Source organism: Lissotriton helveticus, chromosome 5_1 (genome assembly GCF_964261635.1).
Source record: "Lissotriton helveticus chromosome 5_1, aLisHel1.1, whole genome shotgun sequence".
NCBI classification, from domain to species: Eukaryota; Metazoa; Chordata; class Amphibia; order Caudata; family Salamandridae; genus Lissotriton; species Lissotriton helveticus.
Genome location: NC_136065.1, coordinates 244792908 through 244814302, shown reverse-complemented (window position 1 = coordinate 244814302; position 21395 = coordinate 244792908). Strand labels below are relative to the sequence as shown.

Genomic DNA, 21395 nt, shown 5'->3' with positions numbered 1-21395 from the left:
GGAGGCCACACATTGGATGGCATCTTTACGAATTTAAATGACTTACAGATCTCAGCCATCTTCCCCATCATTTGGTCAGATCACTTTGTTATAACGGCCAACCTAACCAACTATGCCCCAGGATTAGCTAAGGAAAATGACAACCATCGCCAGACCTTCCTGGATTGGAAAAATCTTGACAGTAATAGTTTACAATCGCTTCTGATTAAAACCAGTCCGCCTCTGTCAAATGATGCTAAAATGGCTATTTCCCAATATAACGAGTGGGTTGCTTCCGCGACCACTCTACTGGTTCAGTCAAAACAATGCTCCCGAAATAGATCATCCCCCTCTGCCCCCTGGTACTCGGAAACTTTAAGGACACAAAAGCAGCTGTGCCGGAGAAATGAGAGGAACTGGCGTAGACACTATTCCGAAGAGGTTAAAACAACATATAAGCAATCGGTCACTATATATAAAAACATGATCTTAGATGCTAAGAAGAAGTTCTTTTCAGAGAAAATTGAACTTTCTAAAAACTCAAGCAAGGCTCTGTTTGAGACCTCCAAACAGTTGGCCGGATGCTTACCTAACTTACAACCCCCCCCTTCCCAATCATTCTGTGATGCATTGGCCAATTATTTTTACAATAAGGTTAATGATATTTATGCTGTCTTTGCCAACTGTGAAGAGACAAAACAAAACACTGCTCCTGAGATGGTGAGCTCCTCCATGGTTGGCCCATCTCTTTCCCAGTTTAATGAGGTCTCTATTAATCAGGTTAGGGACATTGTGTCATCCATTAAATCAGGCTCTGCCCTTGATCCCTGCCCTTTTAAAGTACTGCTCCCAGTATCAGAAGTACTGCTACCAGCTATTACAACCATCTGTAACACAATGATTAACACAGGTGTTTACCCCTCTGATCTCAAAAAGACGCTATTAAAGCCACTACTAAAAAAACATAACCTAGATAGGAACGAGCTTAAAAACTATCGACCAATTGCTAATCTGCCTATCTTGGCTAAAGTTGTTGAGAAGGCCCTAAATACTCAACTATCAGCCTTCATAGAAACCCATAATCTACTGGATGATTCCCAGTTTGGTTTCCGCCTAAATCACGGGACAGAGACGGCCCTGATCAAGGCTACTGAGGACATCAGAACCATTCGTGATGCGGGTGGTACAGCAGTCTTGATACTGCTCGACCTATCAGCGGCATTCGACACGGTCGATCATGCCATCCTGATCGACCGTGTCGAAGCACTGGGGATTCGACACAGGGCTAGGACTCTCCTGGCCTCTTTTCTTGCTGAGAGAACCCAGGTAGTCACCATAGGGCCCTTTCAGTCCACCACCCTGTCCTTGCCGTGCGGTGTACCTCAAGGCTCATCCCTGAGTCCGACACTATTTAATATATATGTGTCGGACCTTGCCAAAACCATTCGTGCCCATGGGATGAGCCTTACATCTTACGCCGACGACACTCAGTTGGTTTTGGCTATCAGAAATGACGGCCAAAAAATCGCTGATAACTTCAACCTGGGTATGCAGGCCATAGGGAACTGGATGGCATCTAATTGCCTTAAATTGAACTCGGATAAGTCCGAGGTGGTCATCTTTGGAAGTTTAACCCCAGAATGGTCCTCCCGCTGGTGGCCACAGTCTATGGGTCCTCCCCCTACCCCTGTCAGCAAAGTGAGGAATCTAGGTGTCATGTTTGACGATCGTCTCACGTTTTTCCCTCATGCAAGTCAGATTGCCTCCTCTGCTTTTTATAAGCTACGAATCATTAAAAAAATTCTCCCTTTCCTTCCAGTTTCTGCTGGGAAAACCCTGATCACCTCTTTGGTCCTGTCCACTTTGGACTATTGTAATGCCCTATTTCTGAATTCCCAAGAAAAAGTTCTCAATAAGCTGCAAACCATCCAAAATGCGGCTGCCAGACTGTTGGGTGATGTCCCCAAGTTTCAATCAGTCTCAGGAACCATCAGAGAACTTCACTGGCTCTCCATCAGGAACAGAGCTAAATTCAAAGCCTTGTGTATTGTTTATAGGGCGTTGCATAATCAGGGACCAGCTTTTCTTACGCAACAACTTGTTCCCTATCGGCCCACCAGATCCCTGAGGTCTTCTGACCTCCTCCAGCTGGAAATACCCCGTACCAAATTGGTCTCATGGGGCGACAGAAGATTTCTCGTCTCAGCACCTAAGCTTTGGAATACGTTGCCATTATCTATAAAGAGCAGCCCCTCTCTGTGGTCCTTCCGAAAGCATCTTAAAACGTGGCTATTTGATCAATAATTACTTCCCTCCCTAAGGCAGATTTCAGCAAATACTTAGCGCCAAGACGCCCATGGGCCTTCGCTGCGCTTAATAAGTGTTTAAATAAATTAAATAAATAATAGCGATTACCTAATTGCGATTCACAGAAAATGGCAATGCAATTAGGTAATCACTTATACAAATGTTGAAACATGTGGCCCAAAGTGCCTCTAGTTGTTATGAGATTGCTGTGTTTGAGCTTGGAGAAATGTAATCAGTTAGGCTGATGTCTTGATACAACAATCTGATTGTTGGGCTGTTTGTAATTTATCTTGCTTTAATCATGGCGATAAGTTGTTGACTTATTATTGCCATTTTAATTTTATCACATTTTAATCAATGGATTAATCAAGAATTTTGCTCATTTATTTTTTACACGATATCGAATTGCTCTATGATTTTATTGTGTTTACTGTGTTTTTATGATGATCGTTTATGAGCGTGAATAGTTGAAATAAAAAAATATGCTATCTGAAGTCCAGGTTATCGTGGGACACTAAAGAAAAATGTTCCACAGCGGATCTTGTAGACAGCACCTCTATTTTCCGATGTCCCTCTAATATCCAATTTGGTGTTGTGCTGATAACCTCCAGGACCTGCTGCGGTTTTGGTCCTACTGGAAATCCAGACAAAGACTTAAGAAACAGAACAGAGGCAGCACCAAGGATGAAGTAGCCAGGACCATGTAGTATCAATCAATAAATTCTTTTATTTTCTCATTTATAGGACAGCCAACGCGTTTCGCTCCCCAACCATGGGAGCTTCGTCAGGGCAAGTGTGTTGGTCAGAACTTGAAGCGACGAAAAATAACGTCAATGGAGTCGTTCGATCCAAACAGTACCGAAGCCTATGGCAAACTTTCGATATCCGGATAATATTTTAGCCACGTCAAGGGTATATATTTAAAAGACACAATTCGTCCAAGAAGTTCCAAAAATTAGTGTAAAATTTCTGGTATCCAAAGAACAGTAAATGCGCAGACCATAATAAGCTGCCACCAAAATTGCTGAAGAGCCCCTTTTCAGAGCGGTGTCCCCATGACGGATTCCGTCATGGGGACACCGCTCTGAAAAGGGGCTCTTCAGCAATTTTGGTGGCAGCTTATTATGGTCTGCGCATTTACTGTTCTTTGGATACCAGAAATTTTACACTAATTTTTGGAACTTCTTGGACGAATTGTGTCTTTTAAATATATACCCTTGACGTGGCTAAAATATTATCCGGATATCGAAAGTTTGCCATAGGCTTCGGTACTGTTTGGATCGAACGACTCCATTGACGTTATTTTTCGTCGCTTCAAGTTCTGACCAACACACTTGCCCTGACGAAGCTCCCATGGTTGGGGAGCGAAACGCGTTGGCTGTCCTATAAATGAGAAAATAAAAGAATTTATTGATTGATACTACATGGTCCTGGCTACTTCATCCTTGGTGCTGCCTCTGTTCTGTTTCTTATATCGTGGGACACTAATATCGAAGGATAAAATATCAAAAGATAAATATATTTAGATTTTATTTACCCAACTCCATATCTATAAATCTTGACAATGTGTATATGTAATCAAGGTCTACAGATGTGGAGTTAAGAATAGCAAATCTATACTCTCTCTGTGCACTTACCGTACTTGATATACTGTCCCTTGATAGTTTGTCCCCAATATTCTTGTACTTGATATTCAAAGTAAAATCGTTTCTGGGTCACGTGTGTGGCTAGGATGCCAAATCACCAAAGATTGAAGGAGCTTAGGCAATTGAACTTTAGGACTGCAGCCTGGCTGGTTCGTGGGCAGTGGATTCTCCTCATGAGCACTGTGATAAACTGTGTGATCAATATAAACCTTGCCACATTATACCTGGTTCTTTGCTAGAATAAAATGTATAAAAACTGGAAACAGCATAGTGAATAAGAAAAGTGTGCAGAAATGTTCCAGTTAAGGTTGAAAGTCCCAGATATAAAAGATGCTGGGATGAATTCTGTTGGATGATTGAGGAATACTGCAGATGTGGTGGGGTGAGTATTCAAGCACATTTAATTAGCTAATTGTTGTGCAATCGAAAGAGACATGTCTGTTTCTTTATAGAATACTTAGTTATGTGAAGAACATTTAGGAATCCAAGGTGTAACATTTGGTGAACAACTGTGGCTACATTCTAATTTAGTTTGAGCCAAGGACATCATTCATCACAAAGTTGGGCTGCCAACAACAATGTTTGCAAGTATGGAACCAATCTGTATAGATGAACAGTTCAGAGTTCTCTCCTTTCATCTTGATGGCGCTCACGTCCAAGCGTGCAGAAAGAGGATTAGGATGTTAGATTTGCCCTCTGTCTTTTCTCTGGTCATTACGAATTATACTGCCCAGAAGGCTGCTTTCTGTATGAAATTTACTTTTTACTTTTTTTTCCTCCTGTTTTAGGTGGATGAGTTTCAGAAACAGAATATGGGAAGTTCCATGGTGCTGCCCAGCCTCTCATCTGTTACCATGGAAACTGCAATGATAATGAACAACATCCAGCGCATCATCCAGGTAGGAAGGTTATCCCCTAATAAGCTATCTTGAAAGTGTGCTTTTTCACTCAAAATGTTCATTTATCGTCCATTGAGAAGACACACAGAAGGGCTCTCTTTTGGATAGTGAGGGAAGTTGTATTCAAAGTACTACCTTGTGTGGACTGGGTTCTTGCAGGATTGTCTGACCTCCCAATGCCTTCTACTGTAGCACCAAAGGAAGTGAGACCAATTCAGTGGATTTTCTTCCTTCCACCAAATTCTAATCAAAATTGTTAAGGTTTAGTTCTTATTTCTGCTGGTGACTGTGGCTTTTGTCCACCCACTTCTGCCATTCACCTGTGTGATTCCCTAGGGTTCCAACTTTGAGCCAAAGACATTTGTTTAATACTTAAAACCACAACAGTTTCTCTTCTGCAATCTAGGCATAGCCATTGACCTTTGTCATGGTCCTGCCACTAAAACCTAAAGTGTCAAGTTGATAAAAGCCCCAGAGAGATTAATTGATTCTGGACTTAAAAAGGCTTACCCTTTGAGGTGTGCTCACTGCAAAGCAAAAATGCCGGGCAGAGATGATTTTCCTCTGTGTAGGTTCCGGTATTACTCAAAACCCTCATCATTTAGAAATTTGAATTCCCTCAGAAGCTGACAAGCATGCCGCCCCTGTTTAGGCACCTCAACTATCCAGCAATGCCCCTTGTCTTTTTGCTACTTCAATTCAGAAAGGAACTAAAAACCCTCCTGTACAGCAACATATCAATCCCAGCATCTACACTAGACAACTGTGCACTAGTGATTGTGAGTCTTCCCCAACCCCATGCATAGCCTCTTATGTAAGTGATGCCTGAGTCTTGACCCTCGCCCCCACATCCTTAACTGTACTTGCAGATCTTTACTTTCTGCTTTACTCTCTTCAGGTAACAGATAGAACGTTAATCTTGTGTAAATGCATTCTCTCATAGCCTCAGTCATTTTTGGCTTTTAAGCTGCAATTTGATAAACCAATGAGCAACTGCCAAGAGCTTAGTGAGAAGGTCTGAGTGACCTGCTTGATTGCTTGAGGATAGGAAGTTCCTTACAGTAGCAACTGTGCTGCCCAGCGCTCCTTAAAAGCGCCCATGTTAAGAGGATAAATCACCAAGGGTAAAACAAAAAAAAAACTCCTTTGCAGTCTTGTAGCTCTTTATTGAGGATGGTAATTAATTCAGAAGGTAATAGCAAGGCACTAAACTTCCCCAAACATCAGGTTAGAGGAAGGAGTGAAGCAAGAATATCCTGAATTAGATCCATTAGAAGTTCCAACTGCAAGACTCAAAAATCCTTGACAAAAATATTGGCAAGGGGTAAATAATCGCCTCTAAAAATTGTGTTGTGATGCATCACTTGTAAATGCCTCCTTACATATGATTCAAACAGGAATTGATACAACATGAAAATACTTAATCTTGTATTGGGAACCTCTTGTACAATTCTCTGGACAGACCATCATCTTGGAATGGGCATTTTACAAAGTTTGTCCATGCTCCTCTCTGGAAACTCATGGCATTTGTTTGGCACTTGAAAAAACCCAAGTTTGACTTCAGTTGCCTAGTGGTGCGCTTGTCAGTCCTTCTACCATCTTTCACCCCTCATGCTGTAGACGGCTCTTAGAACACCCATGTGGGTGACCACAGGCTTGGAAATGCTAGTGCAGTCTAGGCGGTGAAGACCTTGAGCTCGGCGTCCTGCAACATACAGGCAGATGGTGAGAGGAGCACATAGTCTTGGCACTTGCCATCTTTGGTAAACTCTTGGCACATATGTAATAGTACCTGAGGAAATGCCATTAAGCCATTGGCTTTAGGCATGCTTGTGGCATGTGTAGCTGTAGATACATATGATCTACATAATCTTGCATCTAGTGTTGGACTCTAATGTGTGCAACTTGTTTTTCTTCAAAAAAGTCTTGGAAGCACAATATATAGTGACTCCTCCTATGACTGGCTATGCACATGGGCATCGCTCCATCATTAGATTGTTTTCTTTTGCTGTCGGTTTGGACATATTACAGAGTGAGCCCTGAGTCGACTCCTTGTGATGTTTGTGGAAAGTGAATCGATGTATGCTCTCCTGTTGGTGTAAAAAGATTTTCTTTGTTCAGGTTTCTCCTGGTCTCACCGCCCATCGAACTTAGACAACCATGTTTCTCTCAACGCCCCTTCTCAGAGCCCTGCCCCTTGTGGTGCGTTGTGCCTTGTCTTTGCTTCTTCTTGTCGATGATGACTAGACAGTGATGTTAAGGACTCCCTCCTAATGCTGCGCTCAGTGTCAACCCAAGTATCTTTGGGCTGACCAACACCAGGTATGCAACAATTGTCTGTCTTCCGAACACGATGAGGTTACCAGCCTGCCTTACCTTCCTTTTGAAGAAGACACTCTAGTATTGATGTGATTGGAGGCTTGCACGTGGGAAAATGCTGCGCCAAGCAGGAGATGCCACCCCCGATATCTTTGGGGACTGGTAAGTCGAGGAACAATTGGAGACTGATCCATCCCGGGTCAACCCTCTGTAGTTCAACCCTGAACCCAGCTCACTGTCCAAGTCAGAAACAGAGGAGCAGTAGCATCCAGAGGTGTAGCATGTATCCAAGACTCCGAGCGTGAGTAGTGCCTACAAATATCCAAGTGCTCACTGACACCGACACAGGACAATCATTACCCCAGCAGTAGTTGGGCTTCGGGCCCACAGGCCTATCAACAAGTCTCTCTGGTCCACCACTGCCTGCAGGCCATGGTCGACGCCAACAGAAAGCTTCAGAGCCAATACCGCTCCTTCCACCGGTGCAGAAAGCTCCTCACAAACCTTAACCATCCTCATCACTGACAGCCCTGCCTGTGTGAAATCTTCACTGAAACCCTCTTTGGTTCCGAAACAGCAACACGTACCAAAACTCCACTCTGAACCTGAAAACCCGCGGACATTGAGTTGTTTGGCATTGAAACTACCATCGAAGGTGAGCTCAGATGATTCAGAGCAGCCTAAACATCGGGGTCTATAAGAAGAGGTCGATGCATGTCAAAGGAGGCTCTTCATTCATCCACAGGCTGGAAAGATATTGATCAAGTTGCAACTTAAGGCGCAGGACACTCTTCCTAGGAATAGAAAATGGACCTTTGAGGAGCAGCTTGCTCTGGAGCCTAAACTTTCTCCTAATTTGCAAATTGGATCACACTTGCTCTCTCAGTATGCTAGAGCCGACTGGGAGGAGATGAAGGAACTTGTGCAGCTCCCCCAAGACAAATGCAGACCGCGGGGACATGAGCTAGTCTCAGAGGGCAAAATAATATCTAGCACCTCTATCTACTGCTCCCTTGACACAGCTGATATGCTGGCAGGGGATTAATTCCAGTGTCCTCATTCAGCGCCATACTTGGCTTCATGTTTCTGATAGATACATCTGCCGTGTGGATTCCTCACCTTGTGAATATCCCCTTGCGTCAGCAACATTCGGAAATTCTTTTTGTAGCTTCGCGCCGACGTGGATCCGGACGTCACAGAGGCACGGCATCGCACGCGACCTCGCTGACGTCACCGGCGCCTATAACAGGCCCACGCCGGCGTGATGACATCAGTTCCCTTTTTTCCGCGTCGTCGACGCTAACTGTTTTCAGGGATCGTGTAGTAGCTTACAGTAACTTTGTTACTATTTCTTCGTAATTGTGTCTTTCTTACATTCTCTTCGAGATGTCGTCGAAGAAGACGGGATTTAAAGCCTGCGGTGAATGTGGCAAGACCATGTCAATCACCGACCCCCACGAATGCTGTGTATGGTGTTTGAGTTCGGACCACGATGTCGAGGACTGTTCCTGCTGTAAGAAGATGACTCCAAAAGCCTTAAGAGAGAGGGAGACAAAGCTCCTTATGGCGAAACTCAAGAGCAAAAAAGCTAAGAAGTCGTCAAAATCTCGATCTCGTCGGTCGAGGTCGAGGTCTCGTTCGAGGTCACACTCGGAGTCATCGTCAGCACACGCTTCGAAGTCATCGAAGAAGAAACACAGAAGGAAGTCCCATGAGTCACGTCATCACTCTGGGAAGGACTCTAGCTCGAAACCGAAGTCCCAGATCAAGCTCGTGTGTAAAGAAGTGGAGGTTTCGGAGTCGGAACATGAAGAGGCTGTGCATCCAGTTTCACCCGAGCCTCAGGAACAGGTCCAATCTCCGATTCCATCAAATCCTTCTGGTCAGGAGGATGAAGGTGAGGAGCAGGGGGCTGGTGGAGCCGAAGTTCCGGCACCCGATGGTTCATCGACTCCGGCTCCGGCGCCCGAAGAAGAGGTCGACGTCGTATCGACTCCGCCTCCCCGGGAACATCCGAGAGGTCCGTATCCTGAGTTTCCGACTCCAGGTCAGGATCCTTCCCAGTTCCTAAACGCCATGTATGGTGTATATTCAAGAGCAATGTTCCCGTCTGGTGCACCTGTTGGTCCCACGGGTCCTATGGCCTTTAACCTAGGGGTTCCGCAGGCTTATGCCCCTGCACCCTTCATGCCCTTTATGCCGGCTCTACCGCCGCATTGGCATTTTCCGACACCACCGGTGTCGTCGACGCCGAAGCGCACGACGCCGGCTCCATCGACGCCGATCCCATCGACGCCGATACCCGTGACTCCGAGGCAGGATTCTGTCCGACCTCGTGTCGAGAAGCCTCGTCCGACGTCGGGTTCGACGCCGGCAGCGACCCCGTCGGAGTCGATTCCGAATCCTTTAACTTCGATTGTGAAAGAAAGGTCTCGGAGAAAGGCCCAGAGACTTTTAGAAGAGGAAAAATATGGGTATTCTGACACTGAGGAAGGAGAATTACAGGATTCTGAGGATCCATTTGATGAGTTGGGTGAAGCCAGTGGTCTTGAACTGTCACCTGAATGGGAGTTGGCTTCTGTATCGAATGCTCCATCTAAGGATGTGGTGCCTTACCACACTGTGATTAAGAAGGCAGCAAGTTTACTAAATATAACTCTGCCTACAGCTGATTATAAACCCAATATTTTAACTGAGGTACTTCATTCACCCTCATCTGTGATCGAGCCTATGTTACCATTCAACGAGGCGTTGTCTGAACCTGTCTATGAGGTCTGGAAGAAACCCTTGTCTGCTCCAGCGGTTTCTAGAACGGTGGCGAGAAGATATAGAGCTGCACCGGATGACCCTGCATTTTTAACAACGCATCCTCTTCCTGAGAGTTTGGTAGTGCAGGCTGCCTGTTCTAAAAAATCTGCTGGGGCATTTCCACAGGTTCCTGGAGACAAGGAATCCAGGAAACAGGACCAAAATGCTAAAAAGGTTTTTTCATCAGCCAGCATGGCATTGAAATCAACCAATGCTACGTGTTTGATGGGGAGATATATCCATGCTTTGATGGACTCTGTCAAACAACTCATTCCAAAGGTTCCTGAGGATGACAGGAAGGATTTTCAAGAAGTAATCTCGGACACCCAAGCAGCTGCGAGACAGGTCATCCAGAGTGGTTTGGACACTGCAGACTCGGTGGCAAGAGTCATGGGTTCCTCTGTGGCTACTAGGAGAGCTGCTTGGCTCAAATCTTCAGAGTTTTCTGCTGATGTCCAGTCTGCTTTAATGGACTTACCCTTTGATGGTTCAGGTCTGTTTGGAAAGAAAGCTGATACTGCCTTGGAACGTTTTAAGGACAGTAGGGCCACTGCAAAATCTTTAGGCCTTCAATCCAGAGGTACTACCGGAAGACGCTTCAGAGGATTTGGCCGATCTTCCTTTCGATCTTACAGATCATTCCAGCAGCAGCAGCCTCAGCAGCAGCAGCAGAACACGCTGTACAAGTCGTACAGAGGCAGGCAAAGACCCCGTCCTAGAGGTCGTCAAGCTTCCTCCTCCTCCTCCTCCTCTCCTTCCCAACCCCCGGCCAACGCAGCAAAGCAGCCCTAGATCCGCCATTCCGGATCATGTGGGCCCAGTAGGGGGTCGGCTTACTCATTTTCTACAAGATTGGGAATTGATAACATCGGATCTTTGGGTTCTCAATCTTGTAGAGAATGGGTATGCTCTTCCTTTCCAGGAATACCCTCCCAATTACCCTCCTTGTCAGGGTTATTGTTCAGAAGACCACCTGCTTCTCTTGCAGGAAGAAGTCCTGGCATTATTTCGAAAGGGTGCAATAGAGGTGGTTCCAGAGCAGGAAAGGGGTCAGGGGTGCTACTCCCGGTATTTCCTGATCCCCAAGAAAGATGGCAGACTTCGGCCAATCCTGGACCTCAGGATTTTGAACCTTTACCTGAAGCAGGAAAAGTTCAAAATGCTCACTCTTGCACAGGTTCTTCAGGTGCTGTTGGAAGAGGACTGGATGGTGTCGATCGACTTACAAGATGCGTATTTTCATATTCCCATCTTGAAGTCTCACAGGAAGTATCTCCGTTTCACGGTTGGGTCACAGCATTACCAGTTTGTGGTCCTTCCGTTTGGCCTTACTACTGCACCTCGAGTCTTCACCAAGGTGATGGCAGTGGTGGCAGCTCATCTCAGGAGAACGGGGATTCATGTATTTCCGTATCTAGACGACTGGCTGATCAAAGCGGAGTCGCCAGAGAAGGTGCTCCATCATCTGCAAGAGACAACTCAGTTGTTGCACAGGTTGGGTTTTTCGATAAATGTACCCAAGTCTCACCTGGTGCCCTCACAGCGCAACTTGTTCATAGGTGCGGTACTGGACACAACCGTATGTCGTGCATTCCCTCCCCCTCAAAGAATTCACGACATACGGGAGATGATTCCTTTATTTTACAATGGAGCGGTCGTTCCAGTCCTGAAGGTCCTTCGCCTACTCGGTCTGATGGCTTCATGCATTCTGTTGGTCAACCATGCACGCTGGCACATGAGGGCACTCCAGTGGTGCCTCCGCAGGCAGTGGTATCAGCACAACGGAGATCTCGGGGAGTCAGTGAGGATCTCCAGGGAAGCTGCAGGGGATCTGTCTTGGTGGAGCGTGGAAGGCAATCTGTCACAAGGAAAGCCTTTTCAACTTCCTCCAGCGGTGGCCACAGTGATAACGGATGCATCCACTCTCGGGTGGGGTGCTCATCTGGGAGACCTGGAGGTCAAGGGTCTTTGGTCTCCAGAGGAAAGGTTGCTTCACATCAACCTTCTAGAATTGCGGGCGATACGTTTGGCGCTCAAGGCCTTCCTCCCTTCCCTTCGCGGTCAGTCGGTCCAGGTCCTGACGGACAACACGACCGCGATGTGGTACATCAACAAGCAGGGAGGAGTGGGGTCGCAGTGTCTCTGCAGAGAGGCTCTGCGTCTCTGGTCCTGGGTTCAGGACCATCAGATTTGTCTGATGGCAAATCATCTGGCCGGGGTTCTGAACGTTCGTGCAGACAGTCTCAGTCGGCAGTTCTCTGCCGATCACGAGTGGAGGCTTCACCCGGAGGTGGTTCACGACATCTTTCAGATGTGGGGGACACCTCGGGTGGACCTGTTCGCCACTCACGAGAATGCTCACTGCCTGTCATTCTGCAGTCTCCAGTATCCGATGCAGGGAGCCTTGGGGGACGCGTTTCAGTTGAGTTGGGACTCACAGCTCCTTTACGCGTTTCCTCCCATACCCTTGATTCCTCGGGTTCTGAGGAAGATTCGCCAAGACCGGGCCCAAGTCATATTGATCGCCCCGGATTGGCCAAGAAGGGTGTGGTACTCAGACCTTCTCCACCTCTCCTCTCACCCGCCGCTCCGTCTCCCTTACAGGGCAGATCTCCTCTCTCAGATGGAGGGGCAGGTTCTACACCCCCACCTCCAGACCTTACACCTTCATGCCTGGAGATTGAGCGGGGCAACCTGATTTCTTTTTCTCTCCCTCACGATGTGGTGGATGTCATTTTGTCGGCCAGGCGTGACTCCACGAAGTCCATCTATTCTTATAGGTGGTCTAAATTTGTTGTTTGGTGCAGGGAGAAGTCTATAGACCCTTTGAGGTCCCATTTATCTGATGTGCTCCAGTTTGCCCTTTCCCTGGCCCAGCAGGGGCTTGCTGTTGCCACGGTGAAGGGATATCTGTCTGTGCTGTCGGCATTTATCTGTATGCCTGACCAGCCTTCTCTTTTTAAGTCTCCCATTGTTTTAAGGTTTCTGAAGGGCCTTACTAATAGGTTCCCTCCTACACCCTTTGTTGTGCCTCAGTGGGATTTGAACCTAGTTTTGACATTTTTGATGGGTGCTCCCTTTGAGCCTCTTCACAAGTGTCCCATGAGGCTTCTGACTTTGAAAACGGTTTTTCTCGTTGCAATAACCTCAGCAAGGAGGGTAAGTGAGCTTCAAGCTCTTAGTTCCAAGCCCCCATTCCTGACCATTCATGCTGAACGAATGGTTCTTAGGACCAGGGCTGCTTTTCTGCCTAAGGTGGTGACTCCTTTCCACCTTGGTCAATCCATTACCCTTCCTACCTTTTATCCTCCCCCTCACCCTTCCAAGGAGGAGGAGAGATTACACCGTCTTGACCCCAAGAGGGCGGTGTCTTTTTACTTGGACAGGACAAAAGACTGTCGAGTGGACGACCAGCTCTTCGTTGGCTTTGCTGGCTGCAAGAAAGGAAGAGCGGTCCATAAGAGGACTCTGTCGAGGTGGATCGTGCTCTGCATTAAGATCTGCTACTCTTTGGCTGGTAAGGACCCTCCAGAGGGTATTAGAGCACATTCGACTAGAGCAAAGTCTGCATCATCTGCTTTGTCTAGAGGTGTACCTGTTGAGGACATTTGCAGAGCCGCGACTTGGGCCTCCCTCCACACTTTCGCGAAGCACTACTGCTTGGATACCGAGGTGAGGAGGGACGGCCATTTCGCTCGCTCTGTCCTCCAAGATTTCTTGGTATAGCAGAGTGGACACCCTCCTCCGGGAGTGGGGACTGCTGTGGGACTCTATTCACAAGGTGAGGAATCCACACGGCAGATGTATCTATCAGAAGAACAAGTTACTTACCTTCGGTAACGCTTTTTCTGGTAGATACTATATCTGCCTGTGGATTCCTCACTGACCCACCCGCCTCCCCGTTGTCCACTCTTCTATGCCAGAGTTTCTATGATGTGTTATTTTATTGTCATGGAAATGTTTATTTCAAATGTTGTTATTGCATTTGCTTCACACTGTGTGTGTTACCTTGTTTCTATACTACGTATACTGTGTATATTTCTACTATCATCGGTCCGTCCGTGTGCCTCGATGGCACGGAAAAAAGGGCGGAACTGATGTCATCACGCCGGCGTGGGCCTGTTATAGGCGCCGGTGACGTCAGCGAGGTCGCGTGCGATGCCGTGCCTCTGTGACGTCCGGATCCACGTCGGCGCGAAGCTACAAAAAGAATTTCCGAATGTTGCTGACGCAAGGGGATATTCACAAGGTGAGGAATCCACAGGCAGATATAGTATCTACCAGAAAAAGCGTTACCGAAGGTAAGTAACTTGTTCTTCTGGCTTCAAGCCAGAGGTTCAACAGGATCTGTAAAATCTGCTGTTGTATGGTGAACATCTCTTTGGACTGCAGGTGTATCAGATGCTCAAAAATATCAAGAAAGACACAGACACAGACACAGCCAAGGCTATGGGTGCTCTGCAAAAAGACAATAAAGGAGGGCCCCTGAATATAAATCGGGGGTGCGGAACAGGGGCAACAATCCAGTGAAATAACAGCGACTGCCTTCTACAAAGATCGAAGATGTTCTTAAGTTAACAGTAGTAAATACACAGTTACTTGCTTGTCAACATGAAATGTAATGCCCAACGGTTCTGAAAACAATATACCAAAGAATGGTCTGTGAGCAGCAGGTCTGCCCGCTAGTCAGGGAATTTGCATGACCCATGCAGACCTGTGGTCCACAGACCACTCTTTGGGAATCCCATTTTATTTTCTCAGTGAGGCGAAGCACTCTAAGCATGTGCAAGATGCCTGATACTTCTTGCATTGATATTATCGTTGGAAGGATGGTGTGAAGTAAGATTAAGGCAGCCTGTAATACGAGGGGGCCTTTTTCACTTGATGCTTTTCAGGTCTCGCAGAAGCGGCTGGGTGCTTGTGCCGCAGCCAGCCCCTTGCTCCTTTGGACCCTTACCTGTCTAAGGTGAGTCCTGAGCAGAGAAGGAATAGCATCTTGTGAGGGTGTACCATTGAGTGAGTGTGGTTTCGCTAATTCAGGGGGTGAAGTTTTGTACTGGGCCCTAACTAGCTGGCAAGCCAGTGTGATTTGTGGATACATGTGGATGTACGTTCACAGTCTTGATCCAACGTACGATCTATAATATATTGTTTTAAAAAGCCACAGTGAGAGAAAATAACATTCTCTGGAAGTATATTGGAACAACGAATAATAACACTTGCCTTCGTGTAGCTTTTATATTTCCCCTATCTAAAGGATTCACAGTGAAAAAACTAAGATCGGACTATTTGATTTCAGCTAGAAGTTGTCAAAAAACAAGATCAAATCCCCTAAGAAATAAATCGCACCACATAGGGCTGTTGAAGGAATCATCTACTATCCCAGCTTACTTTCTGAAACAAACTTAGGATAGTAATATAACAGTGGAAAGTATTGAAGAAATGAAATCAAATTCTCTAGTGAAACAGCCTCACAACACCCCTAGTACTTCATTGTAAGATTTGCCCAGAAAAGGTTCAATCAACAGAGCCAATGTTGATGGATTATACGTTGCCGGATATTGCCCCAGTAAAATTGTCTATGCATGAACCCACAAGTGCAAACATGTATCTTACAATTCCTGCAACTCAATCCCTTTCCACCCAGAAAACAAAAATTTCCTTATTTTGTAGCACCCCAAGTAAACTCTCATTTTCCGTCTCCAAGACTTCTGTAATATTGGAACATAATTTGTATGCATCTTTTAATTTACCTGGGGATATTCTTCGATGCTCAGAATGACTTCATTGTCTGGAACAAATTGTATCCTCTATCCTGAATTTGCTTGCAAAATCTACATTCAATTCATATATCCTTGATATTTTGACAGTAAATACTTAAGGAATTACCAGATAAATTAGAGATGATGGAGAAAGGAAATAGAGGAGAGATATTTTTAAGAGAGTCAGCAACGTTCAGGTTGGTTGCCTATGGTCAAAGGCCATTGACATCGGCATGAAGAAAGATTTGAGAATTTTTGAACTGGAGTCATTCTTATTAGAAGATTTATTTAAGTTTCCTGAATCGCCGAGTAATGTGAATATTATGCCTATGCTAGGTGCCTTCCCTCTTTTCCGATTTTCAATAAAAAGAAAAAGACTTTGCAACTAAAACCTAATACTTAATTAACAGTTTGAAGAAAAAAGTGAAAACCAGAGTTTGAAAAGAAAATGTCAAAGGGTAAACAAAAAAAAGGAGCAAAGAAAATAACATTTTCTTCTGATGTCATTCCACAAGAACACAAATCGGGGACTCCAGATGTCATCTCAGCTCTCCCATGTTTTACTAAATCAATTCACACTAAAGACTTAACTTTCAAGAAAGCTATATTGGAAGCTGGTGATGGTGATTTTTTACAAAAGCAGATCCCCAACCAAGTTATCATGAAGATGTATCGGACCTTTCATGTTCTACCTTTGATCCGAGCTCAGGTTTTTAACCCCATTTTGGATCATCGGTTATTAGATGTACAATGTCCACAGAGACTATGCAGATTTGAAATGGAAATGAAAGTATGCCTTTGACACTTCATTTTATTGTTTTGTTTGATGATGAAATTACCTTTATAAATCATTTCCTTTTCCTGAACTGTATGTTACAATTTGAGCCATTAAGGATGATGAGGAGCAAGGATATTTTGTTAGTGAAATGACCACGCTTCTGTTGAACAGAGAACAAGGGTCACTTTTAACTCAAAAGTAATTGTTAATTTGATATTGGAAACTTGTTACTTTTTCTTCAGCAGAGATTTAGATGTAATCCCCCATTTTGCAGCATAGAATTCAACAAAACCAGTTTTGCATTGTGGTAAGGTAGATAGAACATCTCTTGAGTATTGCAGTATGTCTCCGGTGGAATTGTAAAATAATGCAACATTAATTGTCATTTCATTAGGATTAGGGGTTAGATATGTCACACTCCTAGGACAAAATAATCCCCCCCCCTTGTGGTTAATGAAGTAGATAAAGTATCTAAATGGAATTGGTTAGCAGGAGCTCTAAACAGTAATCAATCTACGTCTCAAGATTTTGCAGTGGAGAAGTGTGGCTCAGGGGTTAGAGGCAGCAGACCCGAAAGCTGAGATCGGTCCTGGACCAGGGTTCAATTCCCCGCCTCGGCGGGTCTTGGGCTAAAAATTCCACGGACTCGATAATTCTCGCCCCGGTGCCTCCTCGACTCATGGGTTCACACTCTGCGACTCTGGGCAATAGCTTGCTTAATCTCCACAACGGCCCCTCGCGGCGGGATGCCTGACTTTCACCTTGTGGATACCCTGCTATCTCACAGGGGAATACCAGGAAGGGTTCCCTAAGCAAGCGCCGGGAAACCCACTGCGGGTAGCTGTGCGCTATATAAGCTCAACTACATTTACATTTACATTTACATTTACTGATATTTATCGACTGATGCGCACTGGATACCTGCTTAGTGATCTTTCCCTAAAGCAAGGTATAATGGTCAAATTTTCAAGCACCCCTGTAAGTCCCTAGTAAATGGTGCCCCTGGTACCTAGGGCATGGGTACTGAAGAATGTCCCTAAGGGCTGCAGCATATATTATGCCATCCCACGGGACCCCCATACAAATTCCAAGCCGAAAGCCACTGTAGGTTGCATGACATAGTGCAAACCATGTGTGAAAACATGACCTGGCATAGTCACAGTTTGCCATGCCAAAGTCAGTACATATAATATCACCCCTAAGGCAGGGTGCATTATATTACATATGAGGACATGTCTGCATGAGCAGGTATGTCCCTGTGCTGTCTAGTCCAATTATTAGATAGTACAAGTGACCATGGAAGCCATCTTCAGTAAAATGAATCTGAGGAAGACGCACTGCACGCCACTTGGAGAAAAACCGGACCAGGCTCACGTCAAACACCATAGAGGAGAAAACTCCGTGGATTTAGAGCAGTCCGAGGAATCCCAAATTCTTTACACCATAAGAGGGACGAGCGAGGCTATAAAAGAATAGAAATAACAAAGGTAGCAGACCATCGGAAGAGTATTGAACAATGCAACTAAAGGGCACCGTAAAAGCATAAAAACGATTACTTATAAGATAAACCTAGAAGGTGTTTTTTAAAGACGAAATTTCCAATGAGAAAGCCAAGTAACAAGAATCAATAAAAACCAAGGCTGTTTTTCTCTCATGAGATTTGCAAAATTAAAAGCGACGAGCATGCCTAATGAAAGCGGAGTGTCAAGATAGCAATAAAATGTTGTAAGGAGTAATATCCGCAGGCAACCAACCAGTGCCAAACAAGAGAGACATATTCTTGTCTTGAAAAAGATAGAACAATAAGCTCAAGCCATCGAAACGCGTCAACGCCATTGTCTGACACAATCCCTCGGACAATAATCAATCCTAAAGATAACCTAAGGATACGTGTTACTATTATTGGTTTTGAAAAATATTTTGTCCCTGATGTGTCGTTGAATGACAAATTGAATTGTCTATCTTTCTGTCTGTTTCATTTGTTTGTGTTCAAGATAGGTATAGGGAGATACATGTGTGCTTATTAGTTTCCACATTTGAACCCTTTGTTTGTATACTCTGTGGTTTTGTAAATATTGTTTTTATGCACCGTGTGATACATTTTTCTTGTATGACATATTAATAGGCTGCTATGCATTGTGTTATGAATTGTGTACCTTATGGTAATATTTTTTAATTGCAAACACCACAACCAAATTCTGGTTTTTAATAAAAAATACTTCGTAATATTTTAATTTAGACTTTGACTGGGTATATTTTAAATTAGCCAAGAGTTCAATGTATGGGTTAATATTGTGTGATATTCAGTACTGTAGATAAATCAAATTTCATGATTTGAATCAATTGTCCGCCAATGGATAACTTTATATCTACTTGTCAACAGTACTCTACTCCCCTGGTTGGTAAAAGGGGTCTCTCTCTTCCTTTTCTAATAATTACTTACCCTTTAGGCATCTGTTTGTGACATGTAATGCTGTAGATACACACGCGCCAATCCTCCTCTCTAGAAGCATCTGGTTGTTGCAAACTTTCTTTTCTCTTTTGCATGGTCATCTATTCTTTCCTTTCTCATGCTCCATGTTTATTCTCACCCACTGTGCCAAAAACAATCGAACAATAAAGCTGATGCAATGCTCATGAACGAGTCATAGGAGGGTCACTATATTGTGATGTGAAAGACTTATTCGAAGAAAAACAAATAGCTCGCTTACGAGCTCAACACTTGATGGCAGGAGTATGGAGAGCATGAGAATTGACAGCACTGCAAGCCCCAAACAAATGCTTACAGGGTAAGTAACTTATTCCTTATAGAGTGCTGCCACCTTCTGGAACAACATGAAATCTGTTTTAAAAAAAAGTTAAAGAATACAGGAGAAAGTATGAGATTTATCTTCAGACACTAAAAAAGTATCAATAAAAAGGCTGTAGTTCTGATGCAGTGGCATTTTATTATTTAACACCACTTTTACTTCTTAATAATTTTCATTATTGCTGCTGAGGATTTTAGTAATGACCAGGCTTCATATAATATATGTCTCCTTGTCTTGCATTAATATCCTGTGTACACTGCTCTCGTTTAGAATATGATTGTAGGCTCTGTGTAACTCTAAATGTTTTTACTGTGACGCAGTTCACTGCTCCTTGAAACTATGTCCACTCTAGTAAAATACCTAAAATAGTAAGTTTTAAATGTCTCAGCAAAAATGAGGTATATTGCATCTACCAAATTAAACTATCTCTCATCACTAAAATCATATAAGAAACTGATCAAATGTATTTTCTCCTCTTATTTTGCTTTCTGGATCCCATCAGTGTCTGATGTTTCCCTTAGAAAGGAATAAGCTGAGGGAGAGATAGCAGTAGAGCATGCTGAGGAAATAAAGTGAGCATTGTTGTTTTACCTTGACAGCTGGAAGGAATTCTGGGTGGGTGATAAACTCTTCATGGTCTATGTAGGAACCATAAAAGGGAAGGCTATGATGAAAAGGACCGTCTTGTGATGGATCTTTCTGTGCATTAAGATATGCTATGCATTTGCCAAGATGCAATCCCCTGAGGGTTTGCAACCTCACTCCACCAGAGCTTAGGCTGCACCCTCTAATGTAGCTCACGGTGTCCTGGTCCTGGACATCTGTCAGGCAGCAAAGTGGACATCCCTGCACATATTCACCAAGGCCTACTGCCTGGACAGTCAGGTCCATCGTGACGGCCACCACACACGTTTGGTCCTGCATGACTATCTAATTTAATTGACTTCACAGACCCACATAAGGGGTGGTATTACTTGGGTATCTATTCTAAGGTAAGGAATCTGTGGCTAGAAGTCTCTATGAGATGAACAAGTTACTTACCTATGATTATGCCTTACCTGGTAGAGACTCTATGTAGCTGTACTTTCCTTATCAAGCCCCCGTACTTTCAGCTCCTGCGAACCGATTAGAGTGTAAGGAACACCCTTTTTAGGGCCTTAGTTAGTCACACATGGGGTTAGTGCTCATCGTGGCTCCTCGTTACTTGCGTGGAAAGTCTCAAAAGTAACTGACATCCGCACACGAGGTGATGCCTATATAGGGGACAGTGCATGTCACTTCCGGCATGGAAAATGCCTCCGACACCTACCAGAATGATACCACCTAACAGAGCGCATCGGGTACTTCTCGAAAATCTTCTGGTTTCAGTTTGGCATCTGGGAAATTCTAAGGTAAGGAATCTGAAGCTAGATAGAGTCTCTGCCAGATAAGGTGTTTCTGAAGATAAGTAACATGTTCTTCACAAACGTTCCAAAATAACTACTACTTTCTGCTAGCCGTCACTTTAACGCAAGGGACTGCAGCTTTGTAAGTCTATGTACAACATGTAATCTACAACAGACATGCTCCAAAAGGAAATCATTACTTACCTGTATCAATTGGCTTGCATTAGTTATGTTGTAGATTTACATGTAACCCTGCCACCTCACTGTATGCTGTAAAGTAGTGAAAATAATAATCACTTATATGTTTGTTTAGCACAAGTACACTGAGTCATATTGCAACAGCTAATAAAATAACATACTCTAAGGTGGTGTCTGTGTCCTGATACATTACAAGCTTCAGGGTTGTGAACATAAGTCACTTAATACTCAGCCAAAACCAAAAGAAAGATTTTGAAGATAGAAAAGGTTAATATCCCGAACCAAATACTAAGTGCCAAGAGAGTGTACTGCATGTAATTCTGCAACGCTGCAAACCAATTCTATAGGTAAGTACATTATTATGATCATTTGATATGTAACACAACTTTGGTAGGAATAAAGGGCTCTTGCTCCCTTTGTATAACCAGAACTCTTGTAACAAAGCCATGATGGATGCAGTTTTAGTGTGAGAGCCTTTCACTGCAATAGTAGCAAGATGTGTGA

The 21395-nt window shown here is 44.4% G+C and overlaps 1 protein-coding gene across 1 annotated transcript in view; it reads left to right on the top strand.

The window, feature by feature from the left end:
* The window catches only part of FKBP15 (FKBP prolyl isomerase family member 15), a 334309-nt gene that overhangs the window by 177226 nt on the left and 135688 nt on the right, over window positions 1-21395 (top strand). Inside the window, exon 17 of the mRNA XM_078642121.1 lies at window positions 4721-4831. Coding sequence (XP_078498247.1) covers window positions 4721-4831 — 111 coding nt within the window. The remainder of the gene's footprint in view (window positions 1-4720; window positions 4832-21395) is intronic.